General features: G+C 47.5%; 1 protein-coding gene across 5 annotated transcripts in view; it reads right to left on the reverse strand.

Moving 5' to 3' along the window:
• The window catches only part of LOC120937272 (A-kinase anchor protein 7-like), a 51389-nt gene extending 34406 nt beyond the window's left edge, over positions 1 to 16983 (reverse strand). The window contains exons 1-2 of one of the 5 annotated variants that reach the window (XM_040350340.1): positions 16889 to 16982; positions 8779 to 8883 (exon numbers count right to left, since the gene is read on the reverse strand). In XM_040350340.1, the coding sequence (XP_040206274.1) occupies positions 8779 to 8868 (90 nt within the window). In that variant the 5' untranslated portion in view covers positions 8869 to 8883; positions 16889 to 16982. Of the gene's footprint in view, positions 1 to 8778; positions 8884 to 9482; positions 9579 to 16888 lie in introns of those variants that run through there. The other 4 variants (XM_040350339.1, XM_040350342.1, XM_040350343.1 and 1 more) reach the window with 4 other exon arrangements.
• Between the last annotated feature and the right edge of the window lie 3678 nt (positions 16984 to 20661).

Here is a 20661-nt window from a genome sequence, read left to right on the forward strand (position 1 = left end):
GCAAACGTGCGCCGGCGTATGTGTGTGGCAGACCCACAAACCAACATGCGCCTAAAAACATGCTACACCCCGCTGACGTAGCTTGCACACGCCGGTGTAGGGTGGGCGCACATATGGGCATGGTGCTGCTCCCATTGATTAGCCATTCAAACATGCAAATGAGGGAAATACGCCGATTCACGAATGTGCGTGTGCCCGGCTCATGCTACGTGAGATGCGCGTAAGTTATTCCCCATAAATGAGGTGCAACCCCGCAACAGACATGCACAGGTCTGCACCAGGGAACACAAGCCAGCATATTGTGCGTTGGACGTGTGTCTGGATGGGCGTACGTTATGTTCACGGCGTATGCAGTGATCCGGCGGAGCTTAGGCAGTTGTGCCGGCGTGGTTGTGATCAGGCGCAGGGGAGTGCTGTGCATGCGTCCACGTCACGAAGCAATCGCAGTTCGTGATACGTACCTGTCTGGCGCTCGGCCCATCATTTGCATGGGGTCACGCCTTATTTGCATGGGTTCACGCCCACTTCCACCTACGCCGGTGTGCGCCTTCGAAACCCACGCCACGTTGGCACAGCGTTGGGAGCATTGGCTTGCTGAATGCAATGCTTGCCTCTCTGCGCTACGTTGGTGTAGCGTACAGTGTTTGCTCTACGGCAGCGTAATGTGCGCTTTGCCTCTCTGTGAATCTGGGCCATTGTGTCTTTGTTGAAATCTATCCCAATATACCTGTAACCTGTGCTGTTCGAATCAGTTTTCACACTTGGGGGAAATCAGCCTTATAAAATGAAGTGCCTTAAAGCCTAAGTTTGGATAAAAACAGAACGGAAAAAAAGGGATTTTTATTAACAGCTTACCTGTAAAATCCTTTTCTTGTAGTACATCACGGGACACAGAGCAGCATAGCCATTACATATGGGTTATATAGTGTACCTTCAGGTGATGGACACTGGCACTCTCCGACAGGAAGTTCCCTCCCTATATAACCCCCACCCATAGTGGGAGTACCTCAGTTTTGTAGCAAGCAATATGCATCCCAAAATTCCCCATAAGAGGGGTGGGAGCTCTGTGTCCCGTGATGTACTACAAGAAAAGGATTTTACAGGTAAGCTGTTAATAAAAATCCCTTTTTCTTTATCGTACATCACGGGACACAGAGCAGCATAGCCATTACATATGGGATGTCCCCAAGCAATGCTCCATGAGGGGAGGGAGACAACCAGAAAAAAACAAACAGGAGGTGCCACCGGACAAGAGGAGATTAAACTGCGGCCCGTAGTACCGCCTGCCCAAAAGCTGAATCAGCATTCCTCCTAACGTCCATTTGATAAAATTTTGCAAATGTGTGGACAGATGACCAGGTTGCTGCCCTGCAGACCTGGGCCATAGAGACCTGGTGATACGCTGCCCAAGAGGCACTCATAGCTCTAGTGGAATGAGCCTTAACCGATAAGGGTGGACTCTTCCCCTTCAGGCCATAGGCCTGTATAATTGTCTGCCTAATCCACTTAGAAATAGTGGCCTTAGACGCTGCCTGGCCCTTTTTGGGCCCTTCCGGCAGAATGAATAAGACGTCCGTCTTACGAATCTGGGCTGTAGCTTCCAAGTAAATCTTTACAGCTCTAACTACATCCAAGGAATGTAGTAACCTCTCTTCCTTAGAAGAAGGTTTTGGAAAAAATGATGGAAGAATCACATCTTGATTAAGGTGAAAATTCGATACCACCTTAGGCAGGAAGGACGGAAGCGGCCGCAAAACGACCCTGTCCTTATGCAGTAATAAATAAGGTGCCTTACATGACAAGGCTGCCAACTCCGACACTCTTCTGGCGGATGCCATGGCCACCAGAAACACTAGTTTCCTAGTCAAAAGGACCAAAGGGATCGCGGACAAGGGCTCAAAGGGCTGCCTTTGCAAGGCCGATAGAACCAAATTTAGATCCCAAGGATACAGGGGAGCTTTAATCGGGGGATTCACCCGAATAACACCTTGTAAAAAGGATTTCATTAAGGAATGGGCAGCCAAAGGTCTCTGGAAGAAGACCGACAAGGCAGACACCTGCCCCTTGATTGTGCCGACCGCCAAACCTTTTTCCACTCCCAACTGTAAAAACTCCAGGATTCTCCCAATGGTATATTTGCGGGGATCCCATTTCCTGGTTTCACACCAGGTAATATAGGCCTTCCACACCCTATAGTATATTAACCTGGAAACTGGTTTTCTTGCGTTTATAAGGGTGGAAACGACCTGCCCTGAAAGGCCTCTGTTTCTGAGAATCAGGGACTCAGCCGCCAGGCCGTTAAATTTAGGGCCTGTAAGGCAGGGTGGTAGAATGGCCCTTGTGAGAGGAGGTCCTGACGTAGAGGGAGGACCCAAGGCTCCTCTACGGTCATCCTTTTTATCAAGGAGTACCAAGGTCTTCGGGGCCACGCTGGGGCCACTAGAATCGCTGGCTTGCGTTCCCTTTGAATTCTGTGAAGAAGACGGGGTAGCATCCGTATTGGAGGGAAGGCATAGATTAGCGCAAACTGATGCCAAGGGCACACCAAGGCATCCGTCCCGCAGGCCAATGGATCCCTCGTTCGAGAGACAAACTTTGCTACTTTGGCATTGAATCTGGACGCCATAACGTCCACCTCCGGAGTACCCCACTTCCGGCAAATGACCTGGAACACTTCGGGATGGAGGGACCACTCCCCTGGAGACATCTGTTGGCGGCTGAGGAAGTCCGCTTGCCAATTGTCCACCCCGGGGATAAAGATAGCTGAGATGCAGGGGACATGGGCTTCTGCCCATGAAAAGATCCGATCTACCTCCCTTTGGGCTGCCTGACTCCTGGTGCCACCCTGGTGGTTTATATAAGCTACGGCAGTGGCATTGTCGGATTGTACCCTTACTGGGGAGCCCTGCAGAACCTCCGTCCAGCCCAAAAGAGCCAACCGAGCTGCTCGGATCTCTAAGACATTTATGGGTAGGGCTGATTCTGCCCTTGACCATTTCCCCTGTAGGGTTAAATCGTCTAGGACTGCACCCCAGCCTGATAGGCTGGCATCCGTGGTTACTATCCTCCATGAGGGGGGACTGAACGATCTTCCTTTCAGAAGATTTTTTGTGACTAGCCACCAACACAGACTCTGCCTTACCGCATAGGGAAGGGAAATGGGAAGATCCAAGGCCTGGAGTCTTTTGTCCCAGGCCGTGAGAATTGCTCTCTGTAGCCTCCGAGAATGGATCTGGGCATAGGGCACTGCCTCGAAGGTGGCCACTAGCTTTCCCAACAGGCGCATGCAGAGGCGTATAGATGGCCTTGTGCTGCTTAGGACTATGTGGATTAACTCCCTTATCGAGTCCACTCTGGACTGGGGCAGGAAGATCCGTTGTTGTCTTGTATCTAAAATCAGACCTAGATACTCCAACCTTCTTGTGGGCTGTAAAGCCGATTTGTCCCGGTTTAGCACCCAACCCAGGGACTCTAGGCAGTTTACTGCTAGCAACACTGCCCGATTTAAGCCGGCCGCTGAGTGGTCGACTACCAGAAGATCGTCTAAGTAGGCCATGATCAGAATGCCCTGTTCCCTTAGGATGGCTAATACGGGGGCCAGGATCTTCGTAAAAACCCGAGGGGCCGTGGCTAGTCCGAACGGAAGAGCCACGAACTGATAATGCCGATAGTTTAGGGCAAAACGCAGATACCTGTAATGGCCTGGGAAAATCGGAACGTGCAGGTATGCGTCCTTTATATCGATGGAGGCCAAGAACTCCTTTCCTTGGAGGGCGGCCACCACCGAACGAATGGACTCCATTCGAAAGGACCGGACTCTTAAAAAGCGGTTTAATGACTTTAGGTCCAGTATAGGCCTGACGTCGCCGTTTGGCTTCGGGACAACGAAGAGGTTTGAGTAAAACCCTTGCCCTTGCTCCCCTGCTGGTACTTCCATAATCACTCCTTGAGATAGGAGTCGCTCTAGGGCGGACAGAAGTGATGCCTGTCTTTGAGGGTCGCCTGGAAGTCTTGACGTTTGAAAGTGAGGAGGGGGGAACTCCCGAAACTCCAGCTTGTACCCCTGAGTCACTGAGGACAGAACCCATTGGTCGGTAACTTGGGCCCCCCACAACTCCGAGAACATCCGGAGTCTTCCCCCCACTCGAGAGAGTGGGGGCGCCCCTTCACAAGGCTGCCTTAGGGGCAGCCTTAACCGGCTTACGGTTCCACGGTCTCTTGTTCCCTGCAGCTTGCCCCTGTGGCCTGTTTGCAGTTGCGCGTCCAGGAGGCCGTCGATACTGCCTAGAGAATGAGGGCCCTGGAACTGGAGAGGTTGGACGCTTAAAAGAGGGACCTCGGAACCTTTTCTTAACCGGCAAGAGGGTGCTTTTACCACTAGAGATCTTTTGAATATATTTGTCAAGATCTTCTCCAAACAATCTCTCTCCTTGAAAGGAGAATCCTGTAAGGAGTTTTTTGCAGGGGGTTTCTGCAGACCAGTTCTTTAACCAAAGTAATCTTCTCATGTGAACCAAATACAGGGATAGGCGGGACGCCTGTTGGATTGAATCCTTGATAGCGTCTACCGCGAAACATAAAGCTCTAGGTAGATCGGCTAAGTCCTGAGCCTGTTGAGCCGGGAGGTCCTTTAGGGCCTGCTTGGCCTGGTCCTTTAAAGCCTGGCAGACGCCAATGGCAGCTACAGCTGGCTGGACCACTGCCCCCGCTGTGGCAAAGGATGCCTTCAGTAAGGTCTCAAGCCTTTTATCCACAGGATCTTTGAACATGTGAATATTGTCCACTGGACACGTTAAAGCTTTATTGACACATGATATGGCTGCGTCAACAGTGGGGACAGCCCATTTTTTCGCAAACTCCTCCTCTAAAGGGTACATAACTGCGAACCTTTTAGGAGGCAAAAAAATCCTGTCTGGCTTAACCCAGTCCTGAAATATCAGGTCCTTTAACAAAGGATGGACTGGGAACACCAGGTTGGCTTGGGGCGCTTTTAGGGAGCCCAATGAGGACACAGCGGAAGCCAGAGGCTGAGGCAACGGCATTTTAAAAGCTGACCGCACCATATCCGTTAAGGACTGAACCCACAATTTTTCTGCGTGAGAAGCTGAAAAAGGTTCTTCTATAGTAGAATCTTCAGAACCTAAATGGTCCAGGTGATCCTCAGCCTGGTCTCCTGTATCTTCCAATTCCTCAGTGGAAAGGACATCTTCCTCAGGAGATTCAAACCTAGGAGACGGGGACCTAGCCCGCTTCTTCCCGGATAAAGAGGCCGTAATAAAAGCGGCCATCCTTTTTTCAAATCCACCCAAGGTGGAGGCTAACATCTCTTCCGTGACATAGGAAGGAGTTGGTTGAATAGGGCCCGCCATAGCACCTAGCAACCCCGATGGCTCACCCAGGGCAGCAACCTCCGGATCCTCCGGGGAGGTAGGGGCAGGTGGATTCTGGAAAATATCCTCCGAGCCCGATGGGGAACCCTTCGGCTTTTTAACACCTTTAGCATTTTTAGCGTTCCCTGCACCCTTAGGAGCCATAATAAACAAATCTGAGATACTCCGCTAATATACAACTAACTGTAATAGCTGGAGAAAAACACACATTGAAATAAATGAGGAAGAAAATTAGGCTAGGGTAATGTTAGACAGAAACTAAACTTCCCAAAACCTAACAAGAGATAGCAATATTGAGCCCCAAGGGCTTAATCATATCCTAATATTGCTTCCCTTAATGCTGGGCTAAGAGAGTACCAAATACTAAAAGTACTCTGACTGCTACTTAGTACACCGGCTTTACAGAGAAAATATGAGCTTAAACAGCTCTTTAGCAAGGTGTGTACAAAAAAACGGCCACTAGGTGTCACTGTGTCAGCATAACATAGGCAAACCTATCCTGCTCAGCTCAGCATCGCTGCTCCGTGTCCCTTCACAGCCTTCAGCAAACTGACAGGCTAAATAGAGTTTTCCCTCTGATGTACAGAGGGGAGGGAACTCCTTGGGCGTCCCCCGCCCCCTCCACGCAGCGTCGGCGCCTATAACAGTGCGCGCGCACGCACGCGCGCGCTCCCGACGCCGCTCTACAGGAAGCAGGAAGCAGAAGCCATGTGGGGAGAGGAGCCCGGGAGCTGCTGGAGACACACAGACATCAGGAAGTAAGTATTTTAAACCTGACATGCTCCCCTTTACATTTCATGGAGCAAAAACACCTTGTAGCAGCAGCAGTCTATTAGCCCAGCCAGAGGAACAGTATACCTGGGTGTTTGAGCCATCCAGTCATGCAGACTTTGTGGTTTCTCTTTAGCCCATGCACAGAGGCATAAAAAAGGCTTTCCCCCAGAGTCCCCTGTGGGGAGCCCACTGACAAACCAAGTTCCGTAGGCCCCCCGCTTACCTTTCCACGCCGCAGGGTATTGCTCATGCAAGAGGCCCAATCTTCCCCCTTCACCGTGGGTATGGTCATAGACCTTCAGGGACCGGGGTCCAAGTCAGGAACACCACACACATGGACCTATACAGCACTACTGGCAGCAGGTATCCATAGGTTAAAAAACCCAGTCCTGGAACCCAGAGTCCAGCCCTCCAAGGAGAGGCATTATAGGCAAAACCCCATCCACGAATTGGGGCCCGGGTACCGTCCACTTTGGCTATGAAGCACCTTGGACGGATCCGGTCGGCTGGCCCTGGTCCCAAGGACAAACTGCAGGCACAACCTTCAACGTGCACCAACACCTAAGACACTGGCGAAAAAACTGAGGTACTCCCACTATGGGTGGGGGTTATATAGGGAGGGAACTTCCTGTCGGAGAGTGCCAGTGTCCATCACCTGAAGGTACACTATATAACCCATATGTAATGGCTATGCTGCTCTGTGTCCCGTGATGTACGATAAAGAAAAAACCCAGCACAAGCGACTTTACTTACTATCTGTGTGACATGTCTCCTGGTTTAGATAAAATCTTCCCCCAGCAAGCCCCGCACCTCCTATCCCAACCACCATATTATTTTTTTATTAAACTTAATTATATTGCATTTTTGGTATTTGTTAGGGAAATATCCAAAGATTATAAAACATTAGGCTGTGAACATGGTACTATATTTTCTACAAACATGGGACAGCACTCATTGGGGTTGGTTTACTAAAAGATTATCTAGGCTGTTCACATAGCAAAATAACAATCTGCTTTGCAAGAGAATGACATGAAACTGTGCCGACTTCCACCATCCAATCATTTGCAAGAAGGGATGAACTCAGTGTTGAGCCCAAACACAAGTATAGTCCGAACACTGGCTGCTCAGATGTTTGTCTGAACAACGAATGTTTTGGGTGTTCAGCACAGATGAGCGTGACAGATTCCAACTGTCATTGGTTGCTAAGGAAGCAGCGTGTACTTGCACCCTCCGCATCCTTACCAACCACTTACATTACTTGGTCCATTCACTTGTATGGCTATGTAAGTAATGGAGGGTTACATCAATGCCTACATTTGGCCACAATGAGGGACTTTTTTTTGTTTTTATTTTCTGTTATTTTATTTATTTTCGGACTTGTAAAACATTTGATATCTTTATTTCTAGGTTGAGTCTCTGTAGGTTACATCTTTGTTTTTGTACCCTTACTCAGTTATGTGGGGTGGTTTGGCAGTATCTTCTGGGCCTTCATATTCTGCCCGCAGACTCCCCCCAGGAAACGACCCCCCCCCCCCAACATGGTGCAAGTAATTTGGTATTGTTCGGGATAAAAGGGGGGTTGAATGCTCGTCCCGCCCCTTTTCTGGGGAGCCAGGCTGCATGCTTGGATTAATGGTTGGGAATGGATTTTTAGGGGGAGCACACGTTTATTTTGTGTGGAGATTCCCCTTAAAATCAATACCAGACGTCAAGGGTTTTTAGGCTGGGTTCCCACTATTGCGAATTTGATTTTCTCTGCATCCAATTTGCCAGGAGCAAGTGACTGGCTCTCAATGGAACCAGTTTACACAGCTCCTGGGTGGCCGCGGAGCACACAGCAGAAGAGTCCTGTGCGTCGTTGGTTCAGTTTCAGGTCCGAATTCAGCCAACAATTCAGACCTAGTTCGGACCTGAAACAGAGAACAGGGACGCACTGGATCCCCTACTGTGCCCCGCGCCGCACACAGTGTGAACCCAGCCTGAATGTTTCACTTTTTACCATTGATTTGGTATTTTGCGTATAGTGAATTTTCACCACATTCACTAAGCCATAGTTACCAACTTTCTCTCATTTGGGGGACTATACCTCTTTTTTTGCTATTTTGAGAAGTCAATATTAGGGAAAATAGAGGTCAAAACCGCATTTGTGTGGTTCAACCCATCATTTTCTGCATATTAGATCTTTGTGGTCTAAATAACCAGGGCCATGACAGGGATGTGTCTTTAGCCTACATCCCGTGTACTAAAAGGTGTCCCTTTTTATAATTTTAGAAAGTTGGGAAATATAACTAAGTAAAAATTGCCATGCGAAGTAAAAATTTAAGCAAAATGTGCTCTACTCAATAAACCCCATTGAATCAACTATGCCATGCAATGAGGAACTGGAAAAAGAGCACCTACCTAGCCACCTTCATTACACTGCACAAGGTTAGTCCTGCACTGGTCCTTAACACATACAGCACATGATTTCAAAAGAAAAAGTCTCAAATGTGTACTGTGAGTGTGGAATCTGTCTTGTGCTTATTGTCAATGGAGTATTGCCTGCATTCATCTTGTTGGCTTATACATCACAGGAGTGCCATATTTTACATTCAGTGTTGAAGATATACTGTACCTTTTCATTTGTAATCGGAAGAGAGACAAAATAATTGGCAACTGAATGTTTCTTTTTCTTTTTTCTTTTGCCTTCTTGATTCGAAAACATGTTTTAAATTTGTTCCTAAATAAAAATAGGTTTAATTTACAGCATAAGACTAAGTATCATATATGTTTTCCTAAACTTAGCATTCGTAGGAACTATAGCCCAGATTCTCGTAGAATGGAGTAAATTTGGGCTCCGTTTCTGCAGACGGAGGAAAATCCTATTTTTCCATCCGTCTGCCGATCGGATTGGATGAACACAGACAGGCGGTCCGTGTTTATTCGATCCCCCATAGAGGAGAGCGGAGATCTGACAGGGCGGTCCCTGCACAGTGTCATCTGCCGGCTCAGCGGGGGTCAATGGAGCGATTAAAGGAACAGATCCTCATGGGATCTGTACGTGTGAAAGGGCCCTTAGTGTATGTTTGTTCATCAGGTAATCAAGCCAGCAAGTCTGATGTTTTTCAATAGAACAAGCTGTCCTGCAAATGTATCAGTTAAGAGGGTTGGGACAAAAAAATTTAGCACTGACAGGGGTGCTCACAATGATCATTCTTGTAAAACCTTTATCCCAGGGTATGTGCCCTGGCAGCTCCTCACTAACAGTAGTGACTGCAGTATCACTCCTGTCAGAAGGAGCAGAGACCAGTTTCTACTGTAAAGAGATGGAAAATTCACCTTTAGTCCTTCTCTTTTTCATTCTATGCAGGTCTGGGACTCGTCCTGAAGGGCTGTGCCTCTTCGGTCGAATTCCAGTGGTGGATTGATAAGGGCCTGTATAGAATAGGTGATTTTCATTTCTCATGGCTTCTGAATATCTTTTTTTTCTCCCCCCCCCCCCCCTCACAAACACACTCGATTAATCACCTATATTGTTCTCTCATTTTAGTTAAAAAATGGTGGCAGTTTTGCCAGTTGTATGCTTATACGAAAGTTATTGTATGTAACAACTGTATGAATGTACACTTCTTCTGAATACAATTCTCCATTGTTATCATGTTTTTGAAAGTATACACTGTATTATGCTTTATTGTTCACCCAATAAAGATTCTTTTTTTTTTTTTTTTCACAAAGAATAGGTGATTTTCTTGACCATAAAGTAATTTGTCCAGTCTCCAGTTGAAGGTGCCTCCATCTGAGCATTTCCATTTCCAGCAGATCCTGCACTTTCTGCATTCGTTGTAGAGATCTACATCTGATATTACTACACGCACTGCTTTTGAGTCCAGATGTTTCCAGGGGGAGGGGGGGGCATCTTGATTATTTACCTGTCTGCAAATTGCTGTATATGTTGGGGTTGGAGCGGGACTTAGAGGAGGAAATTGATTTGAGCGACTGGTGGAAGTGCTCTCTTCGTACATACAAGGGTATCATGAACACAGTCCTGGCGGAGGGAGAATATGAGGTGCTTTCTAGATGGTACCTGGTGCCTGACTGCCCCTCAAAAATGTACCAGGGGGCTTCCTCTCTGTTTTCGGGGATGTGGTCTCCCAGAAGACAGCGGGGGGGCAGACATGGCATAGATCCCTGAGGATACTGCAGCGATCTTTCGCTGGACGTAGGAGAAAATACCTAGATTAGACAGGTATCTGCTCCCCCTCCCCCGTGAAAGGTGCCAAATGTGACACCGGAGGGGAGCAGGAAGCGCATCAGCACAAGTTCCATTTCTGGGTGGAACTCCGCTTTAAGTATCTCCACCTTCCAACTGACTGAGGAGTGTGGGTGGTGGAGGCGGGCGTTCAAAGAGTTATTTTCCTTTTGCTTTGTCTCATTCTTCTTCCATTCTTTTGTTGCTTTTCTTTTCTTTGTTTTTCTTCCTTTTATTTTCCCTTCTCCCCCCCTCCCCCTTTTCTTTCTTGGATTCGCACTTCCCCTTTTTATCTAGTTGTGTTGCTACCACTTGTGGTTACGCATTATGTTTACACGGCCCATTCCAGAGTGCCGGTGGGTGGTGGCGAAGTTTGGGTTCTAATGTTTTTCCCTGAGGGGGAGGTGTTCTGAGTAGGGTGGGTGTTTGTTCCCTAATGCCCTGTACACACGATCGGTTTGTCTGATGAAAACGGTCCATCGGACGAACCGAGCGTGTGTGGGCCCCATCGTTTTTTTTCCCCATCGGTGAAAAAAAAAATAGAACCTGTTTTAAAATTTTCCGATGGTTAAAAAAACGAAAGAAAAAAACAATCGTCTGTGGGGAAATCCGTCAAAAATCCATGCATGCTCAGAATCAAGTCGACGCATGCTTGGAGGCATTGAACTTCATTTTTCTCTGCACGTCGTTGTGTTTTATGTCACCGCGTCAGATTTTTAACTGATGGTGTGTAGGCAAGACTGATAAAAGTCAGCTTCATCGGATATCTTGATTTCCCTTTTTATACCTGTTCATAATGTTTTGATATGGACCACCTGAGTTGTGGATCCTATTCTTGGAAAAAATGTCAATAAGAAATATTGAAACAGAGAATTCACCTTCAGAGCTGCAGACTGCACTTCTTCCAAAGTAACAAACCCCCACCAGTGCAGATCAAGGCATAGAAAGTAAGTCAGTAATGTGGGAAAGATCAGCAGCAGGGAGGCCAAAGGCAATATTAGTGACTATACCTTTGTCTTCTAATGCCCTGTACACATGATCGGTTTGTCTTTTAAAAACAGACCGTTTTCTTCGGACGAACCGATCATGTGTGGGCCCCATCGTTTTTTTTCCACCATCGGTGAAAAAAAAATAGAACCTGTTTTAAATTTTTCCTATGGATAAAAAATGATCGTCTGTGGGGAAGTCCATCGGTCAAAAATCCACGCATGCTCAGAATCAAGTCGACGCATGCTCGGGAGCATTGAACTTCATTTTTCTCAACATGTCATTGTGTTTTACGTCACCGCGTTGGATGCAATTGGATTTTTAACCGATGGTGTGTAGACAAGACTGATGAAAGTCAGCTTCATCGGATATTCGATAAAAAAAATCCATAGATTCCATTAGATATCGGATCGTGTGTACAGGGCATAACTGTCTTTACTTTGGGTACAGCTTCCAGAGTTCAGTTCTTTTTTAACCACTTGCCGCCCGCCAATGACATATTGACGGCGGCAAAGTGGTTGTAGAATCCTGACTGGACGTCATATGACATCCTCAGGATTCTAAGCCGCTGCGCGCCCCTGGGGGCGCGCATCGCGGCGATCGTTGTTGCAGGGTGTCAGTCTGACACCCCGCAACACCGATCTCGGTAAAGAGTCTCTCACGGAGACTCTTTACCACGTGATCAGCCGTGTCCAACCACGGCTGATCACGATGTAAACAGGAAGAGCCGTTGATGGCTCTTCCTCACTCGCGTCTGACAGACGCGAGTAGAGGAGAGCCGATCGGCGGCTCTCCTGACAGGGGGGGTTCGCGCTGATTGTTTATCAGCGCAGCCCCCCCCCTCGGATCGCCACATGGACCACCAGGGAAGGGCAGATAAAAAAAAAAAAAAGCCTGAAAAAAAAAAAAGTCTGTAAAAAAAAAAAAATGCCAATCAGTGCCCACAAATGGGCACTGACTGGCAACATAGGTAAATCAGTGCCGCCCCACAGTGTCCATCAGTGCCACCCCACATTGTCCATCAGTGCCACCCTACAGTGTCCATCAGTGCCACCCCACAGTGCCCATCCATGCCCAGTGCCCACCTATCAGTGCCCATCTGTGCCACCCATAAGTAGCCATCAGTGCCACCCATAAGTGCCGCCCATGAGTGCCCATCTGTGCCGCCTATGAGTGCCCAGTGCCGCCCATGAGTGCCCATCAGTGCCGCCTATGTGTGCCCATCAGTGCCGCCTATGTGTGCCCATCAGTGCCGCCTATGTGTGCAGCCAATCAGTGCCACCTCATCTGTGCCCGTCAGTACTACCTCATCGATGTCCATCAGTGCCATCTCATTGGTGCCCATCAGTGCCGCCATATCAGTGCCCGTAATTGAAAGAGAAAGCTTACTTATTTACAAAAAAATTAACAGAAAAAAATAAAAAACATTTTTTAAAAAAAAAAATTTCAGTCTTTTTTTAGTTGTTGCGCAAAAAAAAAAAAATCGCAGAGGTGATCAAATACCACCATAAGAAAGCTCTATTTGTGGGGGAAAAAGGACGCCAATTTTGTTTGGGTACAGTGTAGCATGACCGCGCAATTGCCATTCAAAGTGCGACAGTGCTGAAAGCTGAAAATTGGCTTGGGCGGGAAGGTGCGTAAGTGCCTGGTATGGAAGTGGTTAATTCACCTAAAAGCAAGTTTCCCATCTGCAGAAGCCCTGTGAAGGTTATTCTATTTCATTTTGTTAATTCCCATTAAAAACATTAAGGACGAACTTGTGACAAGAATCTGGGGATTCTCCTGCTAGCACCTGTCATTTATTCACCCAAAGACAGTTATGAATGAAACAAAAACTACAAATCCCATCTGCCACTGTGACAGAGGTGCGGTGACATCACTTCACTTTTAGGCTACATTAGGCTAGGGCCGGTGTGAAGAGTGGCGGCAGGAATGAGAGATTCCTACTGTGACTCTCAGCAGGTAGGTGCGGCCACCAGGGTCTTTTTTTAAAATAACAAGTTGCCAGTGGCCGCAACTATTCGCGGCTGTCCACACAGCCAGCAATTAGCTGCGGTAATCGATTTGTGAGCGTCCAGCAGCAATCACCACAGGTAATCTTTGTCTTTGCAGAGAGCCACAATCCCTGCAGCTGCCGCCAACCTGTCATTATAAGGAAAGGGGCATTTTTTATTTTCCCTCACGCTGTCAGAGTGAGGGGAAAAAAAAGACAATCACCTGCTTTTGTCAGAGGGACATCGGTCCCTCACACAGAGAGCTGCAGCTGCCTCATCTGTGCCAATTAGTGCCATCTGCCAGTCCCACCACTCAGTACCCACCAGTGCTGCCTATTAATGCCCACCAGTGCTGCCAATCAATGCCCATCAGTGCCACCGATCAGTGCTGCCTATCAGTGTCACCTACCAGTGCACATCAGTGCTACCCATCAGTGCCACCTATCAGTGCCCTTCAGTGCCACCTCTCAGTGACCATCAGTGCCACCTCTCAGTGACCATCAGTGCCACCTCTCAGTGACCATCAGTGCCACCTCTCAGTGACCATCAGTGCCACCTCTCAGTGACCATTAGTGCCACCTCTCAGTGACCATTAGTGCCACTTCTCAGTGACCATCAGTGCCACTTCTCAGTGACCATCAGTGCCGACTTATCAGTGCCCATCAGTGCTACCTCTCAGTGACCATCAGTGCCAACTTATCAGTGCCCATCAGTGCAGCCTCATCAGCGCACATCAATGAAGGCAAAAAAATACCTGTTTTCAAAATTTGATAACAAACTATGAAAAAATTTTTTTTGTTCTTTTCAACATTTTTGGTATTTTTTCTTTTTTTTTGGGCAAAAAAAATAAATAAATATGTGGTGGTTAACCACTTGACAACCGGGCTTATTTTGGAACTTCTCTCCTTCATGTAAAAATCACAATTTTTTTGCTAGAAAATTAATCAGAACCCCTAAACATTATATATATTTTTTAGCAGACACCCTAAAATGGCGGTCATTGCAACATTTTTTCTCGCACGATATTTGCGCAATAATTTTTCAAACGCCTTTTTTTGGGGAAAAAAACGGTTTCATGAATTAAAAAATAACAAAACAGTAAAGTTAGCCCAATTTTTTGGTATAATGGGAAAGAGGATGTTACGAGTAAATAAATACCTAACATGTCACTCTTTAAAATTGCGCACACTCATGGCCAAACTTCGGTACTTAAAAATCTCCATAGGCGACGCTTTAACATTTTTTACAGGTTACTATTTTCGAGTTACAGAGGAGGTCTAATGCTAGAATTGTTACTCTCGCTCTAACGCACGCGACGATATTTCACATGTGGGGTTTGAACAGCGTTTACATATGTGGGCGGGACTTGCATGCGTGTTCGCTTCTGCACGCCAGATAACGGGGACGGGTGTTTTTTTTTCTTTTTTACTTATTTATTTATTTTTTTACACCTTTTTAAAAAAAAAAAAAAAAATTCTGATCACTCTTATTCCTATTACAAGAAATGTAAACATCCCTTGTAATAGGAATCAGTGTGACAGGTCCTCTTTATGGAGAGATGTGGGGTCAATAAGACCCCACATCTCTCCTCCAGGCTTACAAGCATGAAATCAGTGAAAACAAAATCACTGATCACATGCCGACAGCCGCGATTGCGGCTTTGTTTACTTCCGGGTACCGGGCGTGACGTCATAACGTCGCGCCCGGGCTGCCGACGGTCATAGACATGACCAGTCATCTCTATGCTTTCCAGGCAGTGCCGACCGATTCGCTCTCCGGGCCCCCGATGGCACGGGAGAGCACGGAGAAGCACCGGATGGAGGCGGGAGGGGGGGGGGACATCCCCTCCCGCTGCCTATAAGAACGATCAAGCGGTGGAAATGCCGCTTTGATCGTTCTTATCGTGCAGAGAATCGGTGACTGAAGACGGTGATATCTCAATGACGCCTGTAGCTGCAGGCATCATTCAGATATCACCGCAAAAATTTGAGGACGTCCCAGAGACGTCCTCGGTTGTCAAGAGGTTAAATACCACCAAAAGTAATCTCTATTTGTGCGGAAAAAAAATGATAACAATGTAATTTGGGTACAGTGTTGCATGACCGCACAATTGTCAAAGAGTGAGAGCCATGAAAGCTGAATTTTTTTCCCCCCCTAAATAGCTTCCTTTACCTTAGTGCAGTCCTACTTCACTTACCTCATCCTTCAATTTTGCTTTTAAATGTCCTTATTTCTTCTGAGAAATCCTCACTTCCTGTTCTTCTGTCTGTAACTCCACACAGTAATGCAAGGCTTTCTCCCTGGTGTGGAGAAAGCCTCTTGAGGGGGGGGGGGAGCAGGAGGGTCAGGAGGACGCCCACTAACACACAGCTCCTTTCTCTCTATCTGCAAACTAGAGAGTGCTCTGACTTGCCTGCTCGTCCCCTCCCCATCTCAAGAGGCTTTCTCCACACCAGGAAGAAAGCCTCACATTACTGTGTGAAGTGTTGTGCTCGCCCCCGCTCTTGGACTACAGGAGAGTCAGGACACTCTCTACATTGAAGATAGTGAAAGGAGCTGTGTGTTAGTGGGCATCCTGACTCTCCTGTTGTCCAAGGGAGGGGCGAGCACAACACTCCACACCAGGGAGAAAGCCTTGTATTACTGTGTGAAGTGTTGCGCTTGCCCCCTCTCTTGGACTACAGGAGAGTCAGGACACTCTCTACATTGCAGATAGTGAAAGGAGCTGTGTGTTAGTGGGCATCCTGACTCTCCTGTAGTCCAAGGGAGGGGGCGAGCACAACACTCCACACCAGGGAGAAAGCCTTGCATTACTGTGTTAAGTTACAGACAGAAGAACAGGAAGTGCGGATTTATCAGAAGAAACAAGGACATTTAGAAGCAAAATAGAAGGATGAGGTAAGTGAAGGAGGATTGCACTAAGGTAAAGGAAGCTATTTAGGGAAAATAAATAAATAAATGTACCTTTACAACCCCTTTAAGTGCCCAGTAAGCAAGTGGTTAATAATTCTGTATTTTTTTCTTTGTTTTTCTAATGTTTAATAACATTTAATTACAGTATGACTTGTGTCACAATTGTATATGCTAAATCATTTTTTTTTTTTAATATGCCATTTATTTATTTTTCTACGAAAGTGGAGTTACCCTCAGGCCTGGACGCAATGTTGGCGCTTGGTGTACGGATACATGAGAAGAGCCTGTCATTGCTTTGTGTGCTCCTAATCACAGGTGTGAACTAGCCCTAGCACAGTCTATTATATACATTTATTCATCACCCATCAATGCCTATGTGTATATGTACATTCACTACATGTAGACTGACCAGCTCCAGTTTTCATCATCCAGCATCATCAGAGATACAATGATTACCAAACACAATGGACTGTCAGGAGCAGATGACAGGTAGGCGGGGCTACAGTTAGCAATGCTGTTGACACTGATGAAAGCTGACCCGCCTGATGACCCCCCAAGTCCTGTCTAGCATCCGCTTAATGTACACTTAGCTCTGTACCTACCGAATGCCCGGGCTGCGTTGATAGCAAGATGACAGCTTCCTCCCTGAACGGCTTCTAGTGCACGGCACATGCGCAGTAGAAGCAGACGGTGGGCGACAGCAGACATAGACTGAAGGGAGATAGAAGTGTGTGTGATACTGATGGAAATGCACGGATCAGAATATCTCGTAGCTCTGTATACAACATGGCTTGTTGTGTTCATAAAATCTATGTTCTGTAAAGAGACATTGTGAAAAAAAAATTTTTTTGTTATATTCCAGCTTAGTATTTGATTAATGAGACCCTTGGGGCGTATGGGCATCGTCAATACAGGAAGTTGCTGGCAGCAAGACCATGCATTAAAAAAAACACAGGAGGCTATTGCTGCTTTTTGTATTCTGTAACGAGGACACAGGAGGCTATTGTCACTTGTTATATTCAGTAGCTAGGACCAGTGGTGTTACTAGGGTTGGTGTCTCCTGACCCGGGGGCGGAAAACAATGGTGTCAACCCCCTCCACCAACTATAGTCCCCCCTCAGGCCTCCAAACACCCACTTCAATCAGTATAGACACCCCCCCCCCATCAGTACAGATCCCCCTTAATCAGTATAGACTCCCCTCAGTGCAGACCCCCCCTCAGTATAGACACCCCCCCTCAGTACAGAACCCCTTAATCAGTATAGACTTCCCTCAGTGCAGACCCCCCATCAGTATAGACACCCCCCAATCAGTATAGGTGCAGCCCCCTCAATCAGTATAGACTAAGGTGACCAGATTTTTAAAATGAAATCCTGGGACATATTTTTTCTTTACTAGTAATGGCAGCAATCAGCGACTCGCTGCCGGCCTCACAGCCTGTCAAGTCTCACTCTTCGGGCCCCGGCTACTACTGGATGGGGAGCGGAGGAAGATCACTCCGCCAGGAAAGGCAAGGAGATAAGCAGGAGGCTGGCCAGGATTTGAGCCAAGGCAGAAGAACATGCGAGTGAAGCTGAATGAGCATGCGCCCGAAACTGAAGAAATATTCCCTCCGCTCCGACCAGCACATGATCATCAGAAAGGGGCACAGATAATGGGAAAAATACGGGGGCTTAGCGGGGGGGTGTAATTCTAATTTTTTTTATTTAATTCTGCACTGATTGTCTTTGAAATTGCCCCATGCCCCCTATTAAATCCAATCTGGGGACAAAACCAGGGACAGACTTGGTCCGGGGACAGTGTCCTCAATCAGGGGACTGTCCCCTGAAACTGGGGATGTCTGGTCACCCTAGTATAGACACCCCCCCTCAGTACAGAACCCCCTTAATCGGTATAGACTCCCCTCAGTGCAGACCCCCCCATCAGTATAGACACCCCATCAGTATAGACACCCCCCCAATCAGTATAGACCCCCCTCAGTGCAGACCCCCCATCAGTATAGACACCCCCCCTCAGTACAGACCCCCCTCAATCAGTATAGACTCCCCTCAGTGCAGACCCCCATCAGTATAGACACCCCCCTCAGTACAGACACCCCTATCTCAGTATAGACCCCCCTCAGTGCAGACACCCCCTCAGTGCAGACCCCCCATCAATATAGACATCCCCTCAGTGCAGACCCCCATCAGTATAGACAACCCCCTCAGTGCAGACCCCCACTCTCAGTATAGATACCCCTCAGTACAGACCCCACATCAGTATAGACACCCCCATCAGTGCAGACCTTCCCCCATAAATATAGACACCCCCTCAGTGCAGACCTTCCCCCATCAGTATAGACACTCTCAGTGCAGACCCCCCATCAATATAGACATCCCCTCAGTGCAGACCCCCCATTAGTATAGACACCCCCCTCAGTGCAGACCCCCCATCAGTATAGACACCCGCCTCAAGGCAGACCCCCCCATCAGTATAGACACTCCCTCAGTGCAGCCCCCCCATTAGTATAGACTCCCCCCTCAAGGCAGATCCCCCATCAGTATAGACACCCCCATCAGTATAGACACCCCCTCAGTGCAGACCCCCCATCAGTATAGACACTCCCTCAGTGCAGCCCCCCCCAACAGTAAAGACTCCCCCCTCAAGGCAGATACCCCATTAGTATAGACACCCTCTCAGTACAGACGCCACCATCAGTATAGACCCCCCTCAATGCAGACCCCCCCAATCAGTATAGACACCCCCTCAGTACAGACGCCACCATCAGTATAGACCCCCCTCAATGCAGACCCCCCAATCAGTATAGACACCCACTCAGTGCAGACCCCCCATCAGTATAGACACCCCCTCAGTGCAGACCCCCATCAGTATAGACACCCCCTCAGTGCAGACCCCCATCAGTATAGACACCCCTCATCAGTATAGACACCCCCTCAATGCAGACCCCCCCCCCCCCAATCAGTATAGACACCCACTCAGTGCAGACCCCAATCAGTATAGACACCCCCTCAGTGCAGATCCCCATCAGTATAGACACCAGTGTTGATTTTGGCTGCAAATTTCGATTTTGTTTTAGTCTTTTAGGACTAAAATGGCATTTTAGTTTTAGTCCCATTTTAGTCTTCTGCAAGTGTTTTAATTTTAGTCCTATTTAGTCGACTAAATCTCCAGGACATTTTAGTAGACTAAAATAATTTTAGTCGACTAAAACTAATTTTAGTCATCTAAAATCTAATGTGTGTAATTAAATTGTAATGCATTATTTAAGCATTTCTCTACAATTTCCAAACTCATTATATACTGCTGGAGTGAAAAATCGAATATGTTATTGTTAGTGTTATTGAGGTATGAACATGCACTAATGTTAATTGTGACGTCAAATTTCAATTTAGTTTTAGTCTTAGTCTTTTGACTAAAATGGCATTTTAGTTTTAATCCCATTTTAGTCATCTCAATTGTTTTAGTTTTAGTCGTATATAGTCTACTAAAATGGTATTAAGTTAGTCGACTATAATGTTTTAGTCGACGAAATTAACACTGATAGATACCCCCTCAGTGCAGACCTCCCCCATCAGTATAGACACCCTCTTAGTGCAGACCCTCCCATCCGTATAGACACCTCATCAGTATAGACACCCCCCATAGGGCAGACCCCCCCATCAATATAGACACCCCCCTCAGTACAGACCCCCTCCCTCAGTATAGACACCCCTCAGTGCAGACCCCCCCATCAGTATAGACACCCCCTCAGTGCAGACCCCTGCCACCTGTATAGACACCTCCCTCAGTGCAGACACCCCCCCTCAGGGAAGACCCCCCTCCCTCAGTATAGACACCCCCTCAATGCAGACCCTCCCATCAGTATAAACACCCCCTCAGTGCAGACCCCATCAGTATAGACATCCTTCTTAGTGCAGACCCCCCCATCAGTATTGACAACCCCCCTCAGTGCAGACCCCCCCATCAGTAAAGAGTTGTAGATAAGCATAGGGCAGCGAGCAGTGTTAGCTGTGCCGCTACCCACAGGTGTCACCCCTCTGCCCGGTGCAACCCACACCCCCTGCCCCCCCCCCCCATCGACGCCAATGGCTAGGACACAGGATGTTATTGCCGCTCAGGGTATTCTGTAGCTAGAACACAGGAGGCTATTGCTACTTATTGTATTCTGTAGCTAAGACGCAGGAAGCTTTTGCTGCCTAGTGAATTCTGCAGCTAGGACGCACAAGGCTATTGCCACCTAATAAATTCTGTCACTGCTATATTCAGTAGCTAGGACACAGGATGTTATTGTCGCTTAGTGTATTCTGTAGCCAGAATGCAGGAGGCTATTGTATTATACATCCCTGGGAATTACAGACCAGTTAGCCTAACATCA

This window comes from Rana temporaria, chromosome 4 (genome assembly GCF_905171775.1).
Source record: "Rana temporaria chromosome 4, aRanTem1.1, whole genome shotgun sequence".
Taxonomy (NCBI): Eukaryota; Metazoa; Chordata; class Amphibia; order Anura; family Ranidae; genus Rana; species Rana temporaria.